Here is a 27,254-nt window from a genome sequence, read left to right on the forward strand (position 1 = left end):
GCATGTCTTATCAATACACTCTTAGCCTATGTACTGACGACAAGACAGGGATACCTGATATTTGTGGAAATAGTAGTTCAGATGAGGAGCCCCTGGTAAAGATACAAGAAAAATTGCATTTGTTAAACTCAGCACCTAGAGAAGAACACCACGACACAATGGAGGCAGGAAAATTTTTTGTGGAACCTAGCTATTTTTGGGGGAGACAAATAGAAGATGTCGATGAGTTTATAAAACAGTTTAGGAGAGCAGCCAAGGTCAATGGCTGGAATGACCAAAAATGTATTGCGTATTTACCCACATTTCTCAGGGGACCAGCTAGCCGCTGGTATGACAGTTATGAGTCAACATTGGAAAATGTGAAAACGTTTGATGAATTAGCCACTGCTTTAAAGGCTGCTTTTGTTCGTGTAGGTCAGGTAGAAGACCTGGAAATAAGACTTCAATCAAGAGTACAGGGTGGGGAGGAACCATTTGAATCTTTTATTTATGACGTTCTTCACCTTTGTAATCGGCTTGACCCCAAAATGCCAGAAGCCAATAAAGTGAGATATTTATTAAGAGGCTTACGACCGGATATTGTGGAGAAAGTTATGTTGTTTCCTAACAACACAGTAGACCAGTTGCTAGGAAATTTAAGAAAAATTGAGGCAGGCCTATACTATGCGAAGAGTCATGATAGATTAAAGGGAAGTGGGGCAGTAAAACCAGAACAAGTTCCTGTTCGAAATATCAGGGAGGCAGACACAATGGATTCAAAAATAGAAAATAGACTAATGGAGTTGGGGAAACAGTTAAAGCAACTGCGTGAAGAAATGGAAATTTTAAGAGTTCAGCCCATACACTTACAAAACTTCAGACCTAGTGGAGAAAATAGAAATAAGTTTAATAAACACTTCCAACAACCTAACCAACAGAAACACAACAGTACACCTAGAGACACAACCCAAGATCCCGGTTCTAGAACCTTTGCTAGACCCCAGAGGACCTTTGATGGGAGACCCATCTGTTTTAAATGCAACAAGCCGGGACACATTCAGAGGAACTGTCGCTCACAGCCAAATATGCAGAAAACAGGGAAACTAGGCAGGAAAAGTTATGCACAGACTAGGAATGCATTCTGTAAAAACACAATGTCCCTTTTTAAGTGCGATGGGGTGTTCAGTCTAAAAACTAAGATTTTTGGGACAGAGATCCCCGTTTTTATAGATAGCGGCGCTGCTGTATCTTTAGTGGATAGTAAGTTAATTCCTAAACGTTTTTGGAAACCAGCAGAACACAGAGTTGTAGCAGGGGTGTCTGCACAAACCCACCACTTGAATCACATGGTTATGCTGGGTTTTAAATTAGGCCAATTTTTTTATCATCACCCAGTAGGACTGGTAGAGACACCAATCCGTGGTCTTATTTTAGGATGTGATTTTCTTACTAAGTTTGAGGCAGTAATTTCATGTAAGGGAAACAGAAATACTTTATTTACAATAAACCATCCCACTGCAGGCATTCCAATACAAGGAGCAGAGGTGAGGGAGGCTAAGGACAGACACAGAAAACATGATAAAATTAACGCACCCCCTTGTGATAACCAAGTTCAGAAGTCAGGAACCCAAGATGATCCTCCTAAAGTAAACAAAATTGAATCAGAACCTACTTTGAGGTTAGGTTGTGTCAGGATAAAAGAGCATTCACACAACGAGGCTAGGATGCATCAACGAATTCCAGTGTGTTTTGCAGGTAATGATTTAGCAGAGGAAGTCGGTAGTAGAACCCTAAGGGGCAAAGAGAAAACTTTAGAATTACCTGTTTTTGTTGTGCAAGATATTGATTTGACTAAGAAGCAACAGTCTGACCCCAGGTTAATGCCTTCAGGACCTAAGACAAAATTACGTAGATGGACCAAAAATGTTTCTTTGCATGATGATGTGTTTTGCTATAATAATCCCAAGCCAGATAGAATAGACCAACGCAGGTACGACAAACGAAGACGAGCGGTGAGTTATAAGGTGGGGCAGGAAGTGTTAGTGTTTACTCCGATCCGGAAAAAGGGGCAGCCGGAGAAGTTGTTGCATCGCTGGTTTGGTCCTTTTGTTGTTGAGAAAAAAATATCTGATAATCTGTATCGGTTAAAAAAGTTTCAACGTGGTAAAGTTAGCTATGAGGTAACTAATGTGGAAAGAATGAAACCATTCTTTGCTGCCTGAGTTTATTTATTTATTTATTTTTTTATGGTGATGTCAATTGTGAACCCTGTTTGTATTGTGTCTAGATTCTTTGTAAGGCCATCAAGTATTTGTTTTTGGTGTTCGTTTGTTGTGTATTGTAACCTGTGATACATTTCATTTCGGTCCTGGGTAATTTTGTTTAATAGTGACTTGTCAATTTAAGATTTGTTTTTTTTTTAAGTCGCCCGTAAGAGTGTTTCAGGTACCCTCAAAGCCACTCGGGCCCTCATAATGAAGACAACTTGCTGGTGGCTACTGATGGGTATGCTGGTGCTGTCTCGAGGGGATGACGCGCCTCATTCGCCGTTCCAACCTGAGACAGTGGGGGTCATCGCTGGTGCCCATTTCTTTGAATAAACCGGTTGAAGTATTGAGTTTCATGGTCAGACATGTTCAGAGTATTGCATTATTTGTGATAGGGGGTACCCTATTTTTGATTATCATTAGAAATCCATACCTTGTGGGTATTGGAACGTTCCCACGTGTAGCTGCACTGGATGAGACCACTATGTTAAATGCTGAACTTACTGTTATGGTTTTTATATTGGGAATTGTAATTGGTATGTTGGCTTTTCTTATCTGGAAGTGTATTCAACTTAAACGAAGTGCACAGAAAAATTTGAAGATATCGTCCCCAGTCACGCCTGTTGAGGCCTCCACGAGTGGAGAGGCTATGGACTTACGAGAACGATTACGTAATGAAAATGTAATAAAGGCCAAATTGTCTAGTAACACTGGTGATGAATTTCTTGTAAACATCACACTTATCGAACCATGAGGTAAATTTTCTTTGATTGATGGACTCATCCTAATTGTTTACTGTTTTCACGGTTTGTAATTATTTCAAAATGGTATTTGTTGTTTAATGAAGAATTAGCTATGTTTTTTTTAAAACAAAGTAAGTTACGACTAATTATTTGGGCACATTGGTGTATTGTTTATAAAGATTTAGATTTTGTTTGTTAACCAGAGATGACCCTAGGTGTCTGCTATTTTGATAGGTTATGCTGGAATGGGAGTTAAGCCAAGAAAGAGTTCCTTATCTCCTTTACCTCCCTTCCATACTCCTTCCAGTGTCATGTACTGTGCGTTTGAACCAGATTTCCATGGACTCGGAGAGCCAGGACCAACTTTAAACTCGACATGTGGTGCTAGTGTAGAAGATGAACTGTTATAGCATCAATCATCGTGTCCATCCTCATTACCGAGGATCTGGGACTATACAGCCCGTACCTGGTGGTGGGAAAAAGTAACTGTTATCCCATCCAGGAATTGTTGTGGGCTGTGTGTAACTCCTGTGGAAGTGCATTCGCCGGATGACCCCAGTTGATTGCGACATGTATGTGTGGACTCTCAGTTTCTAGAAGAGAAGAGACGAGACTGCTTGGTCGCAGTGGGGTTCGCCGCTATCATGGCATTGCTACGTTGAGAAGCCAGTGCTACATTTCTGTACTAATGATTTTGGTGAACGTTCTATCCCGCAGCTGGTTGCTGCCATTACGACTGTGTGAAGATTTTGGACTTCAACTAACTTTTGAAACTTTTGAACTACCTTCTGGTTCCTACCTAGAAGCGTATCCTCTTGTGCCCTCGGTCCTCTTAAAAGGGGAAGGATATTTTGTTGCAAATTTCTTGTTTTGCTCGGGTTAACCTTTATTTGTAGGTTATAAGCTTTGTATACTAATTATTGAATCTGCGGGGTAAACAGGCACCTAGATTCATCAATGGTTAGGCGTTTTTAGATTCCCATACCTACCTTGTTTGAGATTTGCCTATGTTAGACACTGTTGTTAAATGACATTAATGAAAGGTTAAATTTATGAGTATGTCCTTTTCTATTGTTGAAGTATGTTGCTACCCCTATGTAAGTTTATGTTTTTGAATCACCTAAGATTATTTTTGTTGTTGTTATTGTTTATTTTGTTGATGAATCTGATGCTGGGTATGAAAGTTTCACAGTATTGACGGATGGCACTGCTGGCAACATGCAGCAGAGATGGCTGGAGCTGAGGGGTGCTACTCCAAAAGGTGGAGCCCTGGACTTGGGGACGAGCTGCAGATCGTCCACCGGGATCATGGCTTCCGCCACCCCTTCGAGCTGTTCTGTCACCATACTCCGCCTCTCTCGGCTGTAGGCCAGTCAAGTTAGGCTTAAATGTGCTTGTACCTCAAGATTACTTTATTTAGCTCAATACAACTATGTACACTCATTATTGGAGATATGAAATTGTAATTTTATGTTGTAAGCAATCGGATCAATCTTTGGATACCTCGAACCCGTCTTTAAGTCTAGCTCTGTTTGTTATGTCATCGATTCTCCTCTGGCCGGTCTTGCTATGACTTTTAGGAATTGGCTCGTGCCTCTCAGGCTTCTTTTGTAATCTTAATAGTTAACATTGTACAATTTTCTTTCAATCCTTTGTTTGTAAATTTAAAGTTGTGGTTCTTGGCTTGTGGGGCACAAGCCCTCGTCGTCCGGAGTAATGTCACGCGGTAAAATTTTACGTGTAGAGTTTTTTTAATTTGGCTTTGCGCATGTAGTGCTTTGTGAGCCCGCGTGAGTTCCTGACACTTGTTTGCGACACTCGAGCTTTGATTTGTTTTCCTGGCGCGGTAGATTGCTAACGCTCTCTGTTTTTCTGGGGCGGTGACGTGATTCGCCGCCCGAGAGCCTGGCCAGCTGCGCGGGCGGTTGCGTCATCTTGTCCTGGAATCTCCGGGAGTGTTGGCAGCCCTGGTTGGTTTCGCTGCGTTGGTGTTTGTGTCGCCACCAGGTGGCAGACGTGCGAGTCTGGCATGACCGGTGGAGGGGGGGATAGCGTCGGTTGGCGGAATGGCGGTTGGTTTGTGGAATCGCGGCCGGGATTATTGTTTTCGCGTGGAGTGTTTTCGACGTGATGACGTTGTGAAGTGAATTTAATAAATGGGGCCACCCTGGGTGCGCCGGTGTGGTTCTTCTCGGTGAGGTGCTGGAGGTCTGTCGGAGCCCCGGCCTGGCGGGTAGCTGCGTGCTGCCGTTCGACGGTGTTGTAAGTAATGGCGAACTCGTAATTTTCTTTCACCTCTTGTAACATCTGGGGGCGTATTTCAAACTTGGGTTAGGATGACTTAACGTTTTGATTCTTTCCAGGAGTGCAGGCAGTGTGTGGTATCCAGTAATGTAAACTTTCTTTCGTTTATTTAGCTTAAGGATGGGTCGAGGTGTGCGTTAAGAATAATCATGTTATTTTAAAAGGAAGTAATACTCGTTCTAAGAAGAGGATAAATTATTGTGTATTTATTTATTTTTATTGTTTGTTACCAGAGATATTTTGACATGATTGACTTTATTTAATTATTTAATTAGTTATTTATTTACTTTTGTGTTGGTCACAGTTTACCATAAATAAAACCTGAAACGATGTGGGATAAATAATACTTTATTTTCTTTCAGTCAACACCCTACACCCCCTGTCCTAAGGAGGTTAGACCATCCCTGTACCAGCTCTACTGCTACCACCCCCCCCCCCCCCTAATGTTTATTTTGAGTGACATTTGTGTTGATCTTGACGGAGACTGAGGGCGATTGCGACAATATCGAATTCTTACGGTAATCTGGGTGAAGACGATGACTTCTACGGTGACTATGAGGCTGTTGACAAAGGCATAGCCTGTGATGAGGCACCTAAAGCTGACAAGATCGAAGAATGTGGTGGTGTCCTGAGACCGAAACGATGGAAACGACGTGTTATAATAAATACATCTGATAAAGCTTATTATTATCACTGGGACGATTGTAATATTAAAAATATTTATAATAAACAAGCAAGTAAAATGGTGGTAGAAGAGATTGATTACACATCATGGAAAGATCCAAACATATTGGTTGACCGGCTAAGACTTCTAAATGGCTTGCTTTGTGCTGGAAACTATTCGTGCATCAAAGAAATATCCTTCATACTCGAAGACCTGAGGAAAGCTGGCTACATACAATAATGGCTTGTTTAAGTTGCATGTGTATAATATTGAGAATTAATTAAATATTGAAAGTAAAAATTTAATGTTCTTATTTCTTGTATTCTGAGTTCTTACTACAAATTAGTTCTCGTAACTTGTGCTTCCTGTTTATTGATGGTGCTTCCAAAATGTGCTGTCTTTTTGTTGATGCTACTTCCAAATGTGCTGCCTTTTTTTATTGTGCTTCCAAATGAGCTGCCTTTTTTTATTGTGCTTCCAAATGTGCTGCCTTTTTTTATTGTGCTTCCAAATGTGCTGCCTTTTCGTTGATGTTGCTTTCTTTTTTTGATTGCGCGTAGTAAAATATGTAGTGACTGAATATTTACTAGATCAAAACATCTTGATGTTTCTAAAGTATTTTTCCAGATCACTTAGTCCTTTAGTATGTATAAAAATTTCACAATGGTCTAATTGCCTGTAATTAGCTAACGACGAAGAAGGTCATGAGGCCGGAAATGACTAGCCTATACGTCTGATATTGTCATGACTCGGTCTCGTCTTCCGGAGACACTTGGCCTGTATGTGTGGCTTTGTACATGAACGATTTATATGTTATTCAGATTATCGAAAAATTAGACTTTCATGTAAGGCATAGCGGCACTGTATTTAATTCGTTGGTCAGATATATTGTCTGGAATTGTTTTTCTTTGAGTGAATGATTATTAAATTCCACGAAAGGTAATGGAAAACAAAATAGTAAATATATTTAATATTTATTTACATCTGTCACTGGTCAAGAATCGAACCGAGGACAGGAATCCATCGAATCATTATGTAAATTAATAAGTGATTTATTTAATGAATTTTGTATTTTTTACGAATTTCTAGCTAAATAATTACACGATTCCAAGATGGTGCCCAAATTTCAAGATGGCGGGCACCTCAGTAATAATAAATGATTACTGCACTCTAGCAGGTTAGAATAAAACTATCATGATGGTAATGATAGTAAGACGAGTACACACACATGATGGTGTCCTCCAGCAGATGAAAACAAGATGGTGGCAATGACCACTAGCAGGCTGTAGCTCCTGGTAGCATGTACTGAACATAAAATGTCGGATCCATGATGGTCGTCAAGGTCAAAGTCAAAGATCAAGGTCAAATTTCAAGGTCAAGGTCAATGCCGACATTCAAGGTTATAGATATAGTGAACATAAAATTATACTAAAATGTTACCAGCACACTCTAGAAAACAAGATGGCAGTCTCCAGCGGATGAAGTCCTGATGGCGCACATGACATCATACCAGCTGACGATATATATCTTGGTATTAGTGGTGGTAGGTCAGTCTGTAGGTGGCTTCTGTAGAGGAAGGATCTGTTTGTTTTTTTTGCTCTTAGAGGTTTCTAACCAAGGACGGAAATCGATCTAATCAATCAGAATTCTAATAAGTTAATTGTTAGATGAATTTTTGAATTGTTCCCGAAAATCTAGCATTAAAATTACAGATTTTCAAAATGTTGCTGTAACAAAAAGTGCAAAGGTGTTTTTAAGAATTTTTATTATTTAATTCGGTGGATTAAATTTTTTTTTATTTTAAAATTTTACCGATTTTTTAACATAAATATTACGGATTTTCAAGATGACGAACGTAACGATAATTGCAACAGTTACGTCTTAATACAAGATGTTAGTTCTGTGTCGAACAGGTAGCGCTATTATTATTTAAAATAAAATAATTATAAATCCCAATATGCATGTTATGTTTATATATACCTTATTTAATTCAGTCTGGTAAATGTCTCGATGGCCGTGCAGTTAAAGGTGTATGTTTTCCAACCTAGAGATCAGAGCTGCGATGGTTTGAATCACAGTGCTTCCAATGTATTTTGCATAAAAAAATTAAATTTAATACGTCGATAAGGACCATAATAGCTATGGTAGGTAATATAACATCGACCTTATGTGATGAGACAGAGCGACGCTGGCGCTCTCTAGCAACATACAGCAGAAACAAAGTCGATGGTATCCAAGATGGCGGCCTCCAGTGGAACAGAAAAAAAATCAAGACCGACGCTGGCGCTATCTAGGAACAAGAACAGAAACTAATTCGACGGTATCCAAGATGGCGGCCTCCATTGGAACAGAAAAAATCAATATAGCGACAGAGACGAAAATTTCATCTAATGAGTGGTGCGCTCGATTTAAAAATGGCGGATCAAATATGGCTGTTCCAATATGGCCGCCGGGGTCAAGGTCAAGGGTCAAGGTCACGGACATCTAAGATGGCGGCCTCCAGTGGAACAGAAAAAAAATCAATATGGCGACAGACGAAAATTTCATCATAATGAGTGGGGCGCTCGATTTAAAAATGGGGGATCAAATATGGCGGGTCCAATATGGCCGCCGGGGTAAAGGTCAATGTCACGGACATCCAATATGGCCGGCGTGACGTCAGAGCAATCTGTTATTGCCCCGGCACCGGCACCACACGCCAGCACCGGTTTCAGGAGTACCATTTACATACTACTCACCATTAAGTTTAACATTTTTATAATGACTGTTACAATTTCTGGTAAGAAATATAAATTGTCATGGTCACCTTCATCATAAACCTTATCTTGAATTTCTGCCGCAATTTTAAGTGGCCATTTGGTGAAATAAGTGGTAATTCCTTGTGTATTTGAAACACTTTCGTCAAATAAAATCATTTCTTTTGTTGCTTGTAATGCTGGGTTTGGTCCTTTTAGAAAAATATCTTTTAAACCATCGTTTGCTTTTTCACTGTGCATCTTTTCGCCGGTGATTGCACTCGTTTCGTCTGTTTCGCTAAGTGCTACTGTAAAAATATTCTCCAGTAAAATTTTAACATTATTAATGTTCTCGCTTTGAACCATCAGGGCTAAACATCGTATGTAGAAATGTCTAACCCTTTTTGGCTTGCCATGAAGGGGAGGTACATTTGCTATTAATTTTCATGTGTGCGCTACATCACAACGTACAAAACAGTCAAGAATTTCATAAGAGCCAGAACAAAAAAAAAATGCTGTTAAAACAGTTTTCCAAGTATTTTGCAAGAGAACCGAATTGAGTGAAGCTTTTTACTAGTCCAGGCAGAAGGGCTAGTGAGTGATCAGTGATAATTTCTTTTGGAGTCGGAGCACCACTTCGTAGCCAAGTTTGTAGGAAATGTTGAACTCTCAAATTGTGATGACTTTCTGAAAGCATGTTTACAACTGTATACTGCAAACCAGGTGTAGGGTCATGAACTGCAAAATAATACAGGTACACTACACCTGAAACATTTCCAAACGGGCGCTGAAGTTTACTAACTAATCCTCCTGTTGCATCTATCATAATTGATGGGTTCGACTTAATTTTGCAGTACTCTTGATATACAAAAAGGTGTGCTGGTGTACAGTAATAAACATGAAATTTCCACTATACTGCTGTGATACTCGGCTGAATATTTAAGTTTACCAATAGCCAATAAAGGGTTACCATCAACGCGCCTTGATGGCATATAATTTAAAATACTTTTGTAAACGATTACATACTTACTCATATGTATGCAAACTTTTGTCTTCTTTCACATAATTTCGCAACTCCTAAGCTGGGTCAGTATTAACATTAAAATTGTGACAGTATGTATAGACATTTCCAATAGAGTTAATATCATATTTTTTTAGCTATCATAAACAAATGATTTATTCTTATAATCCCTTTAACCCATTTTCATACACTAGAATATCTGCAATCAACGTATGATTACAAGTCTTCCAGACAGGGACTAACTGCGAAATTTGGGGCACAAACTGAGCAAAAATTGCTGAAAAAATTCTATATTGATAGCTCATCAAACCAGACTAGCAAAAGCACTTTAATTTGCGGCACAAACTAGCACAAACTGAGCACAAACCACTGACAAAATTTAATCGAGATAGGTTTTTGTAAGGGGGGTGGGCTGGCGAAATGCTAGCCCACCACTTTAATTAATTAATAGCTCATTAACCAGACCAGCACAAACTCTAAAATTTGTGGCACAAACTAGCACAAACTGAGCACAAACCACTGACAAAATTTAATCGAGTTCGGGAGGGGGGGGGGGGCTGGCAACATGCTAGCCCCCCACTTTAATTAATTAATTGCTCATTAACCAGACGAGCTCAAACTCTAATATTTGCGGCACAAACTAGCATAAACTGAGCACAAACCACTGACCAAATTTAATCGATATCGGTGTAGGTGGGGAATGGCGATATGCTCGGCCCCCACTTTAATTAATGAATAGCTAATTAACCAGATTAGCACAAACTCTAAAATTTGCGGCACAAACTGAGCACGAACCACAGACAAAATTTAATCGAGATCGGTTTGTGGGGGGGGGGGCTGGCAACATGCACCTACCCAAACGGCCTACGGACAAGGGCGGAAAAAAAATTAGAAAAAATGAAATATAAGTGAACCGCAAGAAATAAAATTACTTGCGATTAAAAAAGCGTTATAAGGCCCTGGTGCTGCCTGTGTCCGGTAAATTTAGTCACTCGCCAAAACCTTTACATTTTATATCGCTATTTGGGCCGCAGCCCCGCACCCAACCAGCCTCACTGCCGGCACAGTGACCTCGGCCCACGAAGCCCAGCACCGCCACACTTACCCATGCCACTCGCTTCCCCTGGAATCGAAGAAGGGAAGCTTCGCATATCGCTTTTCAGGCCATGATAGGGATGCTTTTGTGTAAACGAGAACCCAACAAACTAAATACTCCTCCACACACACAGCTATCGAATTAAATTGTACTTCGTCTTGCTCGGAGACATATACAAGCAAAAAGATAACGGTAATGGGGTGAGTTCAGGGAAAAGGAGGCATGGTAGGGGGAGCGACTTGAGCGAGGGTCATATAAACACGTCCCTAGAGCCGGTGATATCGTTTGCAACCAAGCTGCGAAGAAATGTGTCCTCGTTTTAGACTGTTACAATTGAAGACGTCCTTATATTCTTTGTAATGCGCGCAGTGTGTGATATTAAGTCCTCGTAAATGCCTTAAACACACAAGGTTACTAACACACATGTGTAAGGGTCCTCGTTTAGACTGTTACAATTGAAGACGTCCTTATATTCACTGTAATGCGCGCAGTGTGTGATATTAAGTCCTCGCAAACGCCTTAAACACACAAGGTTACTAATACACATGTGTAAGGGTCCTCGTTTAGACTGTTACAATTGGAGAAGTCCTTACATTCACTGTAATGCGCGCAGTATGTGATATTAGATCCTCACAAACTCTAAAATACACAAGACTTACTAACACAAAATACAGCAAAAATAAATACGGTACCAAACACATTGTTCGCGACACTAAAATGTGTTTGGAAATAATCTGCCTCTATTCATTCATGCAGCATGTATTTCGTGTTTTGATTATTATAACAACGTACATTAAAATAGTCTTAGCCAAAGGCATAGCCAGGATTTTAGTTTGAAGGGGGTGTGGGGGGGAATTAAACATTTGGCTATTCACCCGTCCTCCTTATAAAGCGGGTGGTCTGGTGGTCCTCCCCCGGAAAAATTTTGTTTTTTAGGTTAAAAATGGGTCTATTTTAGCAGTTTTAATGATATAACATTGAATATTGTACTGCTATAAATATTATTACATTTTTAATGCTAAAATAACAAAAGTAACTCGAGTAAAAAAATTTCCACACATTTGGGGGGGGGGGGGGAAATGGATCCCTATAACCCCCCCACCCCCTCCTTCCCTACGCCCCTGGTCATAGCTAATGAATTTAAAAATCCATCATACTTTTACATATCTGGCAATTTTCGCAGGAAATATTTCTTTGTCATACATATTTACGTGCTTTGGACGTTTGCCACAACCACCTGTAAGACAAAGCTGCAAGACTGTTTCCCCGCTTAGCAAAGAATTTATTTTCAATCTTGTGCAAGGGATAATACACAAGTGTTTCCCGATTTCCATTATACGACTTTAGATATCATTTATAAAATACAAAGTATCACATTATAGATGTTTTAATTTACCAATCTAGGATTAGGCCTAAACAACTTCTGGAAATATTTATATTATATTAATTGAAGAAAGAAGTCAAAAGTGTGCAATTTATTTTCTTTCTTTATAGGCAAAAGAACATGAATTTGCATAATTTATTAAAATACTTTTAATTCACACGTGATTACCTCGTACTAAAAAAAAGGATTATAAAACTTTTTTTAGCAAAAATATAGCATTTATTCGGTAATGATAAAATGCATTTTTTCTGAAATCGCAATTTAAAAAAATTTAAAAAGTGCATATTATTGACAAGTGAAACGATTAAACCAACAGTGATACCATTCGAAGCCACACTGCAGTAGGTCCTCGCATTGAAAGGTCCTCTCATTCACTTGTTAAGACGATTGTCCTAGCAAGCACTGTCTCAGGTCAGTTGCTTCCGAGTCCTCTGATTCACCTAAAGGGAGTAGGTCCTCGCATGGGGCCCTAAACACGTATAGGTGTGTGTAGGTGTGTGTAGTGTGTGTAGGTGTGTGTAGGTGTGTGTGTAGGTGTGTGTGTGTAGGTGTGTGTAGGTGTGTGTGTGTGTAGGTGTATGTGTGTAGGTGTGTGTAGGTGTGTGTAGGTGTGTGTGTGTAGGTGTGTGTGTGTAGGTGTGTGTGTGTAGGTGTATGTGTGTAGGTGTGTGTGTGTGTGTGTGTGTGTGTGTGTGTGTGTGTGTGTGTGTGTGTGTGTGTGTGTGTATATAAAGGTATCGAATTTGTACTCCCGCTTTACTCCATGAAATGCAGAACATTTTCATGCTCCCTTGTTTACAGCATGACATTTAAGCGGATGAGTTTAGAATATGGTTCTTTGACATTTTACATATAATCGAACAACTTTTTTTCATTTGGAGACTAACTTGTGTTGATGTTTACATTCTTTTATTGTAAATTACTGTCTTAAACTGATTATACAGAAAACTGAAAACGTTCCCATACATCTATTCAAGAGGACTGGGAACGTAGTTTTTTTTAGTGAGACTCAGCTTGTATGCGTATGTGCGTATCTCAGGAAGTAAACGGTGTGGGTTTATGGTATTTTAGAATAAAATTTAAACATTTATTATCTAAGGATGATCCTTTAGTTTTTATCCTATTTAGTTTATGAAAAGAAAACAAAATTGTGAAAATTGTCAAAATTTAAATTGTCATATTTAAATCTTGCCTGCGTAGTTTCCTTTAAGTATTTTTAATGGCCGAATTTGACTTGTTATGAAAATTAAATGACAACGGTACAGTGTTTTCAAGAAATGCAGTGTGTTTATGTGTCGATTTGCTGTTTGGCATTGGTAAAAGTAAACCTCGCACTTACAGATTGTAATGTCTGGAGTAGGAATGCAGCGCAAGGCTAGCCAAACAAGATCTTATAAACACCATAATTACTGAAAATAAGATAAATTTTATCTTTTTTAATTTTTTATTATTATTTCCCAATTTGTTATTGGAAAACTATTTATACTGATACGCTTATCCATAGCGCTGAGATATAAAAACAAACCAGCTATAAAACCAGGGCAAAATCATGTGTTACTAGGTCTATACAAACTAATATCAAAGCAGATGACACGCAGACGACACCTTCTGACTGGCGCGGTGTCTCACCGATAGTGGCCGTGACAAATTACATGTCTGAAATGCAAGGCTACTGAGCCTAGGCCAGAAGGAAGGATTTTCCCTCCCGGTCGCCTGTGAGATAACAACTTACAGGAAGGCAGAGGGGGAGGGGTGCTGTCCGTAAATACCGGTTCCATGCGTAGGAGGGGTGAAGATTGACCAAGGGACGAAGGAAAACCTACCTCCCTCGCTGATCTAGAGAGGGAGTAAGGCATTGTGTTGTGAATTCTGCTCATCTTTCCACCCCTCAACGGCCTGAGTGCCGCAAGGACAATTTCTCATGACTGAGACCGAGCCTTAAGACGGTACATTCATTAATTGCAAACACGTACAAAATCTCGAATTTTGCAAATTTTGAATTAGATTTTTTAATTTAGTAATTTGTTAATCCATATTTTATAGTTGCCTATTATTAAATAATTTTATTTTATATAATTACATATTAAATAATTAAATTTTCCAGCTTAGCAAATTCATATTTCTATAAGCAACTAACAGGATGTCAACAAACAAATGACAACAAGCTAAAAATACGAGTTAAAAAAAAGAGCTCATGTTCCATTTATAAACTAAAATACATGTGAATTTGCATTGCATGTTATTCTTAGAATGAGTACTTTTAACCAAAATGTGTTTTCTCCTGTATCGGTTCAGAATCTGTCAATCAGCAACAGTTGTATCAGCATTTCGGCCAAATTTTGTGAATCAGTACAGGGCTAATATTTAAGAGTTTTTAAAACAAATTTGAGTATTATATCTTGTCTAAGATTCTAGATTGTGGTTTTTGTAAAACAAACACCAGTTTCTAAACTTTCTTTAAAATATATTTAAATATTTTTAGGATTTCGAGGATTCGGATAAATAAAAAAAAAACTAATTTCTGTTTTTAGGTATAACTCATAAACTTCCTGCAAAATATTATATTTTGAGTAGTTTTTCAAGAAAAAGTAATTTTAAAGTTGTGAGAGTACATTAAAAGTGAGATTTCGGAGGTTTCGGATAGCACCAAATAATAATAATAAAAAAAAACTATAAAAATAGAGCAACAAATTTTTACAGGTGTTATCATAAATAGAATCAACTGTGCCAATTTTCATGAAAAGCTGAGGTGGTGGGTGACAAATTAATTCTTTATTGAGTGATTTGACTTGGAATGACTATAACAAGCAAGCAGGCAGACCACTATGTACAAGTTGTCGAGAGTAAGGTGTCTCTGATGATAACCCGCAACACAAGCACACCAACTGGCCAGTGCACTACTCACTGTGACTAGGTCCAACACTGTAGCTCCTAAATGAGCTGCTATGATTGCCAAATGTGCTCGTGAACAGGGTAGACGTTTGAGTGGGCTTGTTCAGTTATCATGTAGAACTAACAAAACCATACTGAGGCCAGCTGTGCTTTTGGTCTCTGAACAGTTCAATACTGTACATTTTTATGGTAGTTTTTAATAATTTAATTTTTATGTTTAGCATGGTAATTTATTATGAATTTTCTTTTAGTTTTTTGTTAAGTTAAGTTTAATTTTATGGCCTTTCAATAATTCTATGGTTATTTCTTGCTAAGGTTAGTAAGAGATTTAAATAATTCTCTACTTTATGTACAGTTACATGATGTTTCCGTTGTAATAAGATATTTACATAAAGTGGTTCACATTTTTCCCAAAATATATTTGCAATTTAGTTTTGTACTACACGTGCGGAAAAAGAAGTCTATTAAGTGTCCACCTGACTAGTTGCTTCCGCGGCCGCAGGAGAGCGATGGTGAGAGGGAGACTAGAAAAAGCCGGAGGTGGGAGTCAGCTGAGCCACACGCGTGTAAGGAACAGCGGTATGTACGCTCTCGTTTGACCAGCATATTTTGGAACAAGTTAAAAAGTTAGTGCAAAATATGAGCAAGTTTGACGAGACTGTCACTTGACAAGCCAGCAGGAGAATGTTGTTTGGGCAAATGATCAGGTTTGGGTATCTGATACTGCACAGAACTTCAATGTACAAGTAAGCGAAGCCAGCTGATATTTCAAAACTGCCCTTGAAAAAGTACAGATCAACTGAGCTGATGAGTAGGGACCCCAGAAAATCTATACTAATATTATAAAGCTGAAGAGTTTGTTTGTTTGTTTGTTTGTTTGTTTGTTTGTTTGAATGGGCTAATCTCAGGAACCACTGGTCCGATTTGAAAAATTCTTTCAGTGTTGGATAGTACATTTATTGAGGAAGGCTATAGGCTATATTATTATATCAATAACATTAGGGATCCTTACTAAAAGTCCAATTTAGAATCAAATGCGTTGGAGGGGGTTAGATACAACATGCAGTACACGTACAAAGTGTGTGTTGACAATGCCGCAGGCGCTAGAAGTTTATTTACTATTGCCTATTAACATTGTTGCCACGCACTAGATGCCTTATCATTCTTAATTTTCCCATTGAAGTAAAAAACACCTGTGTTATGATAATAACGAAACAATCAGTACCCTCATTAGAGTTCAATTTGTATTTAAATACTTTTTATCACTTAAAATCGCAAACCTAAACTATTGTTTTTTTTCCTCTCTCTGTGTTTAATTTGTTTTTTTTCTTTTACTACAATTATTTTTATTATTTTTAATTAATTTTCATTTTTCGGACCATCAATAATCTTCCTCTCCCGTTACAATTGTGACAAGGACTTGTCTCTCTCTCTCGCCTTTATATATATATATATATATATATATATATATATATATATATATATATATATATATATATATATATATATATATATAAAAGTTAAATACCACTCACTGACTCACTCATCACGAGATCTCTAAAACTATACACCCGATTGACTTGAAATTTAGCATAGTTACTCATTTTGTGATGTAGACGGTCACTAAGAACGGATTCTGCGGAAAACCGATCCCAAGGGGAGTTTTGGGGGCGTAATATATCAAAATTTCCAGTTTTTGGTAGGAAATCACCATGGCAACGGCTGTTGCTTTGTTGATGCTTCATTCATCTCTATGGCAACGACTATTTCATTGTTGTGCAGTCCTCATCACCGTTGAAATTTTGCGGGTACTTTAAATATCAAAAATTTCCCTTTTTTTCAAGTATATATATTTTACAGACTTGAAACTTTACAGTAATGTTCCTTATGTTACGCAGGATGACATTTTCCGAAAATTAGATCCCATGGGTGGTTAAAACCAGGCAACAGTGGGTACTTTGTCTGCATGGTAACAGGATTTTGCTTTGTTCATGCATTCTGCGTCTCCATGGTAACGGGCATCGCGCGGCAGTGGCGTACCCACAAGGAGGGGCATGTATAATGAGCGGCGCAAGAGTGATCTGCCTGTAGACTGTAGACTGCTGTAGCGAAGTACGGGTACATCAGTTGTACTATTCATTTTCTCTCCGGTACATTATACAGCATTGTAATATATTTTTACTGAATTTTTTTTAATTTACCATTACTGTAAATGGGAGATGTGGCTTAATTTTTTCCATTAGTATAGCCGTACGAAGCCGGGTCGGGCAGCTAGTGGTAAATAAAACTGGCTCATTTCGGTGTAAAAAAATGACAAAAGCTGTGCAAAAAATCGGTGTAAAAATAAGCAAGCTGTGCAAAATATCGGTGTAAAAATAAGCAATCGTTAGAGACCCCAAAAAAAGGTGAAAAAATTATGCCATTGGCGGTGTAAAAAAAACCTCATAGCGGTACATATAGTAAATGAGAAAAGCAGTGTTTACAATTATGTTATATTGTACATAAAAATACAATTATAAATAGCTGTTAAATTTTGTATGTGAAAATCTTGTTTACATAAACAGGATAAATGTAAAACCTTCGTTAAATGATTCATTCGATTAAACATTGTTATACTTTTTGATTACAATACTTCATATATGATACCTAGGTACTACTCATCTCAAGAAAATACTTATTCTCACATGGTACTTTGGTACAGTTTTAAAACCTGTGTTGTAAGTCAGTATTTTTTTTATACAGTATCAAAGTGATGTCTCATTTTGGAAAAAAAAAATTGTTGTAAACTAAAGAACACAGGCTTTACAAAGACTAAACATGTCTTAAAGTAAAAACATTCAAGATATTCCATTAAAAATCCTAAGTTACAACACACAATATTTCAATATCCAAATTCAATTATAGAGTCTATCTCACTGTACATACTATAAATTCTCCTCTGCAGGCAAGTTTGGTTGGTACAAAAATGTGTAACACAACAGTTACCATAGTATCTTTCATAGGCACTACAAAATAGCAGACTCTGCCTTACATCGGCCCACTTTGTCTGTCGTTTCATAACACAAGAATACAATCTGTTTGTCTTCTACAGCGTGCCTTACTGCTTCCTTATTTGTCTGGCCAATTTTTGGGACATAAGTTTCTCTAAGAGTGTTGGCTGATGGCAAATCCCCTGCACCTAAAATGTATACATAACTTGCAATATACTTATAAATAGGTAGCATTTATCAAATTTTCGCGTTATTTCGTTAATTTCGCGCTTCACCATTTTTGGGTCTCTACTATTGACTATTTGCAATGCACTAAGTACCTCACACGTGGTTAAGCATTAGATGTGTGTTTTGAATTTTTGCAAGAAAGATAAACAATTGTGTTTATTTGGACAAACTTTAAATGGATGCAAAATAATACCCTCTTTTTAGGACTATGGCATAAAGACTCGAGGCTGCCATGAACTGTTGTTACTCTTTTTAGAGACCTGGGTCACATGGGTAGATTTTTTTTGCAATACCTGTAATATACAGTCAAACCTCTATCTATCGTTTTTCAGGGGACCAACAAAAAAATTCAGTAGATGCGGACATTCAATAGATGTGGACTTCACTCTTAGATTTTGAAAAAATATTTCAACCTCAAAATTAGTGTCAGAAATATATCAGTTACTTGTCATTAAAGTTTAATCAATTGAAAAAAAATAAAAATGAAAGCATTTTACTTAATTCAATTTACACTTAAAGAAAACATAGACTATGCATAGATACCCCGAAAAATGGTGAAGCGCGAAATTCACAAAATAATGCGAAAATTTGATACTTTAAACGAATTTTGCGACTTTCCTTTGATTTCGACAAGTCGCGAAATTCATGAATTTTCGCGCAAAATTCACGCTTTTTCGCACAAAATAATGCCCTTATGTCGCAAGTTCTATTTATTTACGCCATCATAAACATAGACGTGAAATAAAAATAGACTAAAAGACTATTGCCGTGATATTATCTTCGTTTTGACACATTACTGAAATTCACGTATTTCTATTACTCTGTTTACAAGCAGTAAATATTGCCATCGCAAATGAAAACAAAAGGTAACAAATGTCAACAATCGATATGTGCGCACTACCAACATAACAAAATTGACTCCACAGTTTTCGTGTTTTGAATAATGGTCGTTTCTGCCGCAAGGCGCACTGGTGTCGATTTTTCTAACCTAATTTATCGCATGGAGCTAAGATGGCAGTCATTTTTGTGTGCACATATATATGAGTGTTTACAAATACCGCCCACATTTTGTAAGTTTTGTGATAGAATTGAATTTATGATTACGATACCGAAAACTTCGACAATGTTTCATCGCGAAGGAGAGATCAAATCGGATGGATTTTATATTTTTCATCAGCGGGACAAAATTAGGATGTGCAAGTTCTGCAACGTGCGGGTTGATTGGCCACACAAAAAAACGTGCAAAAAGCATGTGGCAAATGACACACAAAACAAAATAGACAAGACAATTATTTTGTCAAGCAAATTCTACCGTGTCTAAACTAATCTCAATAGGCGACAGCGTGAATAAAGCAAACAAGCTTGAAAGTGCAGAAAACAAGAATTTGTTTCTGATTTTGTTAATATGATGCTGTAAGTTAACATTCCTTTGGAAAAAGCTGATCATCCAGCTATGAGGGAATGGTTTAACACCCATGTTGAAGAAGGTTAGCCTTATTTATTTAGAAATGTTTTCCCCCTCTAATAAAAGTTCATAAGCATATGTAGGCCTACAATATTATCGATTAACTTACATTTAGGCCCAACTTACCTTTACTTCCAATAAATTTGCAAGTACCTCAGATTAACAAACACATAAATAGGATGGATTGCATTGTGAAATGGTGAGCACACCACAAGATATTTTTGATGATTGATTGATGGTTTGACTCTGTAATCCAACAGTAATCTTGAAAAGGTTAGGTTAGGTTTGGCTTAGAATTGTTTTGAGTAAATTAGCCCATTAATATTTTCAGCGATAACCCTATAAATGCTTCCTATTTATAAATATATGGTAAGTTATGTATACATTTTAGGTGCAGGGGATTTGCCATCAGCCAAAACTCTTGGAGAAACTTATGTCCCAAAAATTGGCCAGGCAAATAAGGAATCAGTAAGGCACGGTGTAGAAGACAAACAGATTGTATTCTTGTGTGATGAAACGACAGACAAAGTGGGCCGATGTAAGGCAGAGTCTGCTACTTTGTAGTGCCTATCCGCTATGAGGTTTTTTTTACACCGCCAATGGCATAATTTTTTCACAATTTTTTGGGGTCTCTACCGATTGCTTATTTTTACACCGGTTGTTTGCACCGCTTGCTTATTTTTACACCAATTTTTTGCACCGCTTTTGTCATTTTTTTACACCGAATGAGCCAGTTTTATTTACCATTTTCAGGGGTCCCTAACTATGCACAATAGACCTACAATTCAATTTCAATTTCTTCAATAATCCTAATTCGTTCATCAAGTGTTCTCACCTATTTACTATGCCAAGACATTTTAATCACTCTAAAACGTTAACCTCACTTTTGCACTTTTTATTAAGTCAACGTTCACACACATGTAAAGGAAACACCGATCAGAATCAGGAAGTAACATGTGCCATAGATTAGGATAGCATGGCCGAAAAATGAAATACAGTAGAATCTCAATAATACGTGATGGTCGGGACCGAAATAATCACGGATTACCGAATTTCATGGACTAGCGATTAAAAGCCCGGAAGGTCTTGTCAGGCTTCTCAGACACCGGCGTGCAGCTGGGTTAAGGCCAAGGTCATGTGATGTAACATCTCCCGAGGCTTACTGCGCCTTGGCAGCAGATGGATAAAAAATAGTAAACTCCCCATTATTCGTGTTAATTGGGACCCGCCGATGCCCGGATAATTGAAATCCTGTAAAAAAAAATAATAAACCCGGATAATCCGTTCAGGTAAGGGCCGTCTTCGAATTAGTGTCTCGGCTTAAAAAAAATACGGCACTGCCTAGCCATTAGTTCACGGTCATTTACAACAGCCCAAGAGAGAAAGATAAGATTGTGCTGGCCTTGCACACATAATTTTTGGGTATCCCCCCACCCTTCAAACAGCAGAATGCCAGCCAGACATGTCACTCGCCAGGCGCCTGCCGTGCAACAAACAAAGGGAGGGGGGCGACACAAAGGGTCGGTACAAACAGCGTTGCAGAGTTTGGCGGCCCACGCGATGGCTTGCAGTGTTTGCCAGCTGCCGGCCCACGTGACGTTAATTTTAAGCGCTGACAATTTTTACTTCTCTTTTTTTCTGCACTTTTAAATGTCCCGGATTATTCGAATCCCTAATTAGTGCATCACGGATTAACGAGGTTCTACTGTACCGGCCTACAGAAATGGGTTCACGATGCTGCACAGGAATCAATAAATTTTCAACGCCACAGCGGACGCCATATTGGTTTCTTTGTACCTTATAAACGAGACGTCTTAATGCTCAGTCACAATAAGGGACATGTTTATTATTGAAGTGATTTTATATACGTACGGTATAAAAGGTTTTGTTTTTTACGTTACCATTTTAGCCGACATGAAAAAATTACGTACATAAATACAAGTTGATAGTGTGGCAACGTTTCGTGACGAGTCGATTTCACGGAAATATGGCACCAATGTTAGCCTACTATTGTTTGTTGACAGTTCACTCATTGCTATTATAAAATGGCTGAAGATTTAAGGTGATTTTTACTACTTCTGTATACTATCGTACTGTTTTAATGACAGTTTCTTTCTAAGAAATGGTTATTTCTGCAAAATCTTTATGGTTAAACGATCATCTGTTATAATTTATAGTGACGGGACCACATATTTTGTACGATCAATGCGGACAAAACAATAATTCGAACATCGGTACAAGCGGACTTTTTTAACCTTAGTTGTACGGCAATTTTGCCGGGACCATAGAAAGTATACGATCAACACGGACAATCGATACATGCGAGTTCGATAGATAGAGGTTTGACTGTAGTTCTAATTTATTTTGTAACAAGGTAGGGGTGGGCGGGATCCCGACGCTTCGGGAAAAAAGTCGGGAAAATAGGCTTCCCGAAATGCCGGGCGGGAATTTTACAACTCCCGAATTTTTCGGGAAATTGTTTAAAAATTTACAAATGTTTACTAATCATGCGAAAATGTTTTCTATCAATTCGAACTGTTTTTTCAACAATATCTTTTATGGATTCGTACATTTTTGAAGATTTTCCGTACTATTTAAACGCAAAACATCTTTTAAACGTATGCCGATCGTAGCGACAGCTGTGGTGTGCAGTGAATTATAATCGTTTACACATATCTAATTGGAATATAAAAAACGTACATGGAGTACCTTAAATATTGTATGCATTCATAAATCTATTTCTTCAAGGGTACAAATTTGCAAGATACGTGAATAGTCATTTATATTACATTATTGCCGTCACCATCCAATACTTAACCTAAAATCACTGTGTGTCCTTCGACACAAACAAAACACATGCGCAATCCACCTTTTCGCCAAAGATATAAGAAATACTAGACTTGCGTTACATAACGAAGCGTAACCGTTCTCATTACTTGATAGCAGTGGCGATGTAGAGAACTATATTGGCACTTTGAAAAATATGAAATCACGTAGTTTTACAACACTGCTCACGAGTATCTAAACATCTATGATTTTGCTTTGGGAGAAAAAAAATAGTTGTTTACTCTTTAGTTTGGCGGGCTTTGTCTGCTGACGTTACGTTATTAAGGCTTGTGCAAAGTATCTGTTCCTATTTTCGATGCCTTTGTATATTAAAACAAACTAGCAGCCTACAAATAATGGAGGTCGCAACCGATCAGCTAGTTACTTGGAAACCTAAAAGTGTTTGGAAGTATTTTGAACGTCTGACAGACAGTAAATCTCTGGCAAAGTGTATCTCGTGTGAAAAATTTTTGAGATGCGAGCATGGTAGCACGTCTGGATTACTAAAACATCTCAATAAACATCCCTCTATAAAAAAGAATTTGAGGATGCTAAAAAAAATGAATTCGCCGCTGAAAAAAGGGCAAGTGAAGCAGACAAAAGAAATAGCAGCAAAAAAAAACAACTAACTTTGCAAGAAACGTTTAAATGGCCATGTTCTCATATTAGATTTTTTTTTTTTTTTTAATTTTTCCCGATCCCGTCCCGTTTCCCGCAGGAATAATTTATTTTTCCCGAAAATTTCCCGCAGTACAAAAACCTATTCCCGCACACCCTTAATTTTAGGAGCCCTGCAAGTTTTCTTTGAGAGCTAAAGCTCTAATAGAATTTTCACACTTTATTTCAGCAGATTTTAAAATTCATAATTTCATACTAAAACAGATATTTGCAAAAAAAATGTATATAATATTTACTCTTTTGGTTATAGTGCACTTGTAACCCAGTTTTTTGTATGTACCAAAAATACTTAATCCAATAAAATTGTTCTCTTCAGCTCAGGGTGCTTCTTATTGACATCTTTCTTCAACTTTTTTTTTTTTAAGTAATTCAAAAAAATTGTTTTGTGGACATCTGTTGTACGGAACAGCGTATGCAGTTGTAGGAAAAATTTAAGTTACTGCGTAGAAAACAATTTTGGTAAAACAGTGCATTTTGTTGAGGCTGCTGCAGTTGTGGTGGACTACTCTTATGGGTACTCACTGGTGCAGGTGTGCGTCTAGGCGTCGCCGCTGTAGCTCCTGCATGCGCTGCTGGGAGTGCCACAGGCGCTCGTGCACTGGGTACACGCGAGTGTGGGTGTGCGCTGGGACCATGGCTGGCATGCCGGCCGCGTGCATCTGCGCCTGGCCCATGTAGAACGGTGCAAACCGCTGCTGGTCTGCAAACACACCAATTACTAATAATGCCTTTGTTTAACATCCTATTATTATAGTTCACCAACCCTAAAGCTAGCATGAAGTTACTTACCTTAATTATTTAAGTATTTTTTTTTTTTTTTAAGTTGTGTTTTACAGATTGTCAAGCTATTGCATGCTCTGATGTAACAACCCAGGGCCCCCCCTGATTTGATTAAATGGTTTAACTATCAAATCAGTTTGTTGTCCCATCACGTTCAGTACATTGGTTAGGTTTGCAGATATCATGTAAATAACACTTTTTTTTTTCTTTTAAGGAAGTTTACTGTGTTTAAAATACACTTTATAATCATAATTTACTTTATTTCATGCTTTTCAAGTTAACCTGATGATTTGCTTACATTGCAGTGGATGAGCCCCTAGGCCTTGTTTTTATCTGTTTGGTTGTAAATGCATGTTTTAAAGTACAGTAAAACCTTTTTGTTGCGACCACATTTATTGCGATGACGTACCAACGGGTGTGTGAAGCTAAAAAAAATTGATTATATTTCTTTAACAAATTTTCACAACCGTCGAGTTCCGTCAGTTTAAAAAAAAATTAATTAGATGTTCTTGGTTCAAACAGCTAAAATTATCAAGGTAAATCAATGTAACTAGTTTATGTGTCGTAAATAAAAGTAAATTGCGTCTGTAACGAAAGTAGGTGTATTTTAGACCTAATGTGAGTGCGGCAGAGCCGTTGCAGGGTACAATTATTATTATACATACATTGATCACGTTTTATCCTACTAGACTATTAACTTATTCTAGAATGCTTGGAATTCTTTGTGTATGTATGTAACAAGTTTATCCAGTTCAAAACAAAACAAAAAAAAAACTCATTCAAAGTTAGTGTAGTGTAAATATATCAACAATTTGTTTTATATCATGTAAACGATTCAATAATTCTATATGTTTCTGTTGAAAGTTAAATTGTGGTAAGTTCAAATTAAGTAAAAATTATGTATTAAGCCAGGATTGAAAGCACTCGGTGAGCGTGGACCACTGAGTGTTGGTGAAACATTACTACATCAGAGACTAACGTTTATATCCAATTTAATGCCCTGAAAGAATTCCAAACAGATATTTACTATTCAATAGTCTTGGGATCCCGAGAGTTAATTTAAATTAATTAGTTTAGTTATTCTAATAATTATAGAACAAGAGATTCAGATTTGGATTTAAATTATGCCGCTGGTAAGTCTTTCAGGCGGAAATCAATGTTTTATAAAAAAAATAATGTTCGTGAAATTCAACAAACGGGAAACGTTCCAAATTGACGACTGTACGGTGACTGAAAAAAACAACCGACCTCAGTGACAGTTATAGCCTCTACAGACGTATTGACTTCCTCGATGACCAGGACTCTGCGACGATCCGCGTGTAGTTGGCTCTCCTGCTCTGGATAGCTGGTAGGTCGTTGACTCAGTCCTCCTCTCGTACCGGACTGCTGGGCTGTTCTACTGCTCGGCTCGTGAGCCGCCTCCTTCTTATTTGCGCCATCGAGTCGGTACTTCTCGCGGACCGGGCTGCTGGGTTGTCCTCCTGCTAGGCTCCCGAGACGTCTTCTTATTAGCTCGTGTCGTCAAAACTGCAGCGCCTTTCCTATTTTAACGTGGTTCAGTCGTCGTCGATTGAATAATTGAATTGTCTCTCTCTCAAATCCTCAAGATATTTTAACCGTTCTTCTTTGCGTCGATTAAGGTAGCATAATTAGGCAGATCTTCGTTCTAGTATTAAAGTTTCGTTGCATGTTCTTCCGTGAATTTTAGTGTTGAAATCTTCGACGATAATTAACAATTCTTATCAAAACACAATATTTTCAATAAATTTACTTAATTCTTGGTATATATCGATAAATAAATCTTACCGTTACTAAAACAGCTCTTCGATATCTCTTTTAAGTATTAATTCAAATCATACGAAGTTTCCAGTTTGCTGCTAAAATTACGGACGCATATTATCAATGACCGAAATATGGAACAAACCGAATATTCTAAAAGAATATTTTTTACTTGTCCTTGTTTGTAACACGCGATTCTACAATTTTTCTTTAAACAAAAAAAAAATCAATGCTTTAACGCAAGCAAAATATAATCAAAAAGAATCTCCTATTCTTTACAAATATAGTAATAAACAACAAAATTATTACCTTTTTAAAAAAAAACAAAGATAAGCATACTTCCAGAGACAAAATAACGTTTTAGCTTATTTAAAATTTGTAAAGATTTGCATATCATAAATCAAACAATTTTTTGTTTAGACTTCTGCAACCACCAAAATTGATCAATATAAATATTTCTATAAAGTACAAACGTTGACTTTATAGCGACCACCTCTCTATTACAACCCGATTTCGAGGAACCGTGAAAAAATTGCCGAAAATCCGAAGAAAATCGGACAGAAAATAAGTTTCTTGTGGTGAGTAGCGTGTTACTGCGTTCCTCTTGCCAAGTGCTGTACTGCCGTAGGCAGCGCATGTCTAAAAATAGATACTACTTCCTGTCGACCGCTGTCAGCGCTTGACAACCCCCATTCCACGTCCCTTTACCGGCAGGGTGCAGATAAAGGTTTTTGTGGCAACGTGTTTACGTTTAGCTTTTTGTGAGTGTCTAGTGTGGTACGCAGTTAGTAAAAATATATTAAAACTGTCAGCAAATTGATAAGGGCTTTATGTGTCCGCAAAACAGGGCACAACACTGGCCCGCCAGTTGTTTTCATTCAAAATGTGGCTAAAGAACTTGCATGGATCAGGCTGAAAACATCCGGCAATACGTGTAGTTTATAAGGAATCTTGTTATGAATTGAGATATGTTTTTCGAGTAGACATACACAGCGACCGACCGGATGCACGCCCGCCTCGACTTGTTTCAACTGCCGCAGCGATGTTTATTTTGACAGCTCAAGCAGTTATCTTTTCCCGTGGGTTGATAGAAAAAGATCGCTTCACCCAGCATAAAAAAAAGGCTACGCCACTTATTCCCCACGCAGGAAACACACTGGCTGCCATCTGTCTCCCCCGCATTTATCTTTCTTCTAACATTCCCACGTCTCGCGCGAGCAATAACGAAGCGACCACGCATTGGGCCGTTTTATGCTTTGTTTGGTATATTCAATTCCTTTTCATAGGGCCCTTGCTATTAAAATACATTTATATTTAAGTTTGGAAGCTTGTAAATTCCTTGCCAGAGATGACTTGGTGTGAAAAGTGACATATTTTGACATACCTTTTTTTTGGGCGTGTTTGGTGGGGAGGGAGGGGTCCG

General features: G+C 37.9%; 1 protein-coding gene across 5 annotated transcripts in view; it reads right to left on the minus strand.

The window, feature by feature from the left end:
* LOC134541647 (uncharacterized) overlaps nucleotides 1-27,254 on the minus strand; it is a 280,099-nt gene that overhangs the window by 220,730 nt on the left and 32,115 nt on the right. For all 5 annotated transcript variants that reach the window (XM_063385232.1, XM_063385230.1, XM_063385228.1 and 2 more), the window contains exon 6: nucleotides 23,795-23,972. In XM_063385232.1, coding sequence (XP_063241302.1) covers nucleotides 23,795-23,972 — 178 coding nt within the window. The remainder of the gene's footprint in view (nucleotides 1-23,794; nucleotides 23,973-27,254) is intronic.

Source organism: Bacillus rossius (assembly GCF_032445375.1).
Source record: "Bacillus rossius redtenbacheri isolate Brsri chromosome 4 unlocalized genomic scaffold, Brsri_v3 Brsri_v3_scf4_1, whole genome shotgun sequence".
Taxonomy (NCBI): Eukaryota; Metazoa; Arthropoda; class Insecta; order Phasmatodea; family Bacillidae; genus Bacillus; species Bacillus rossius.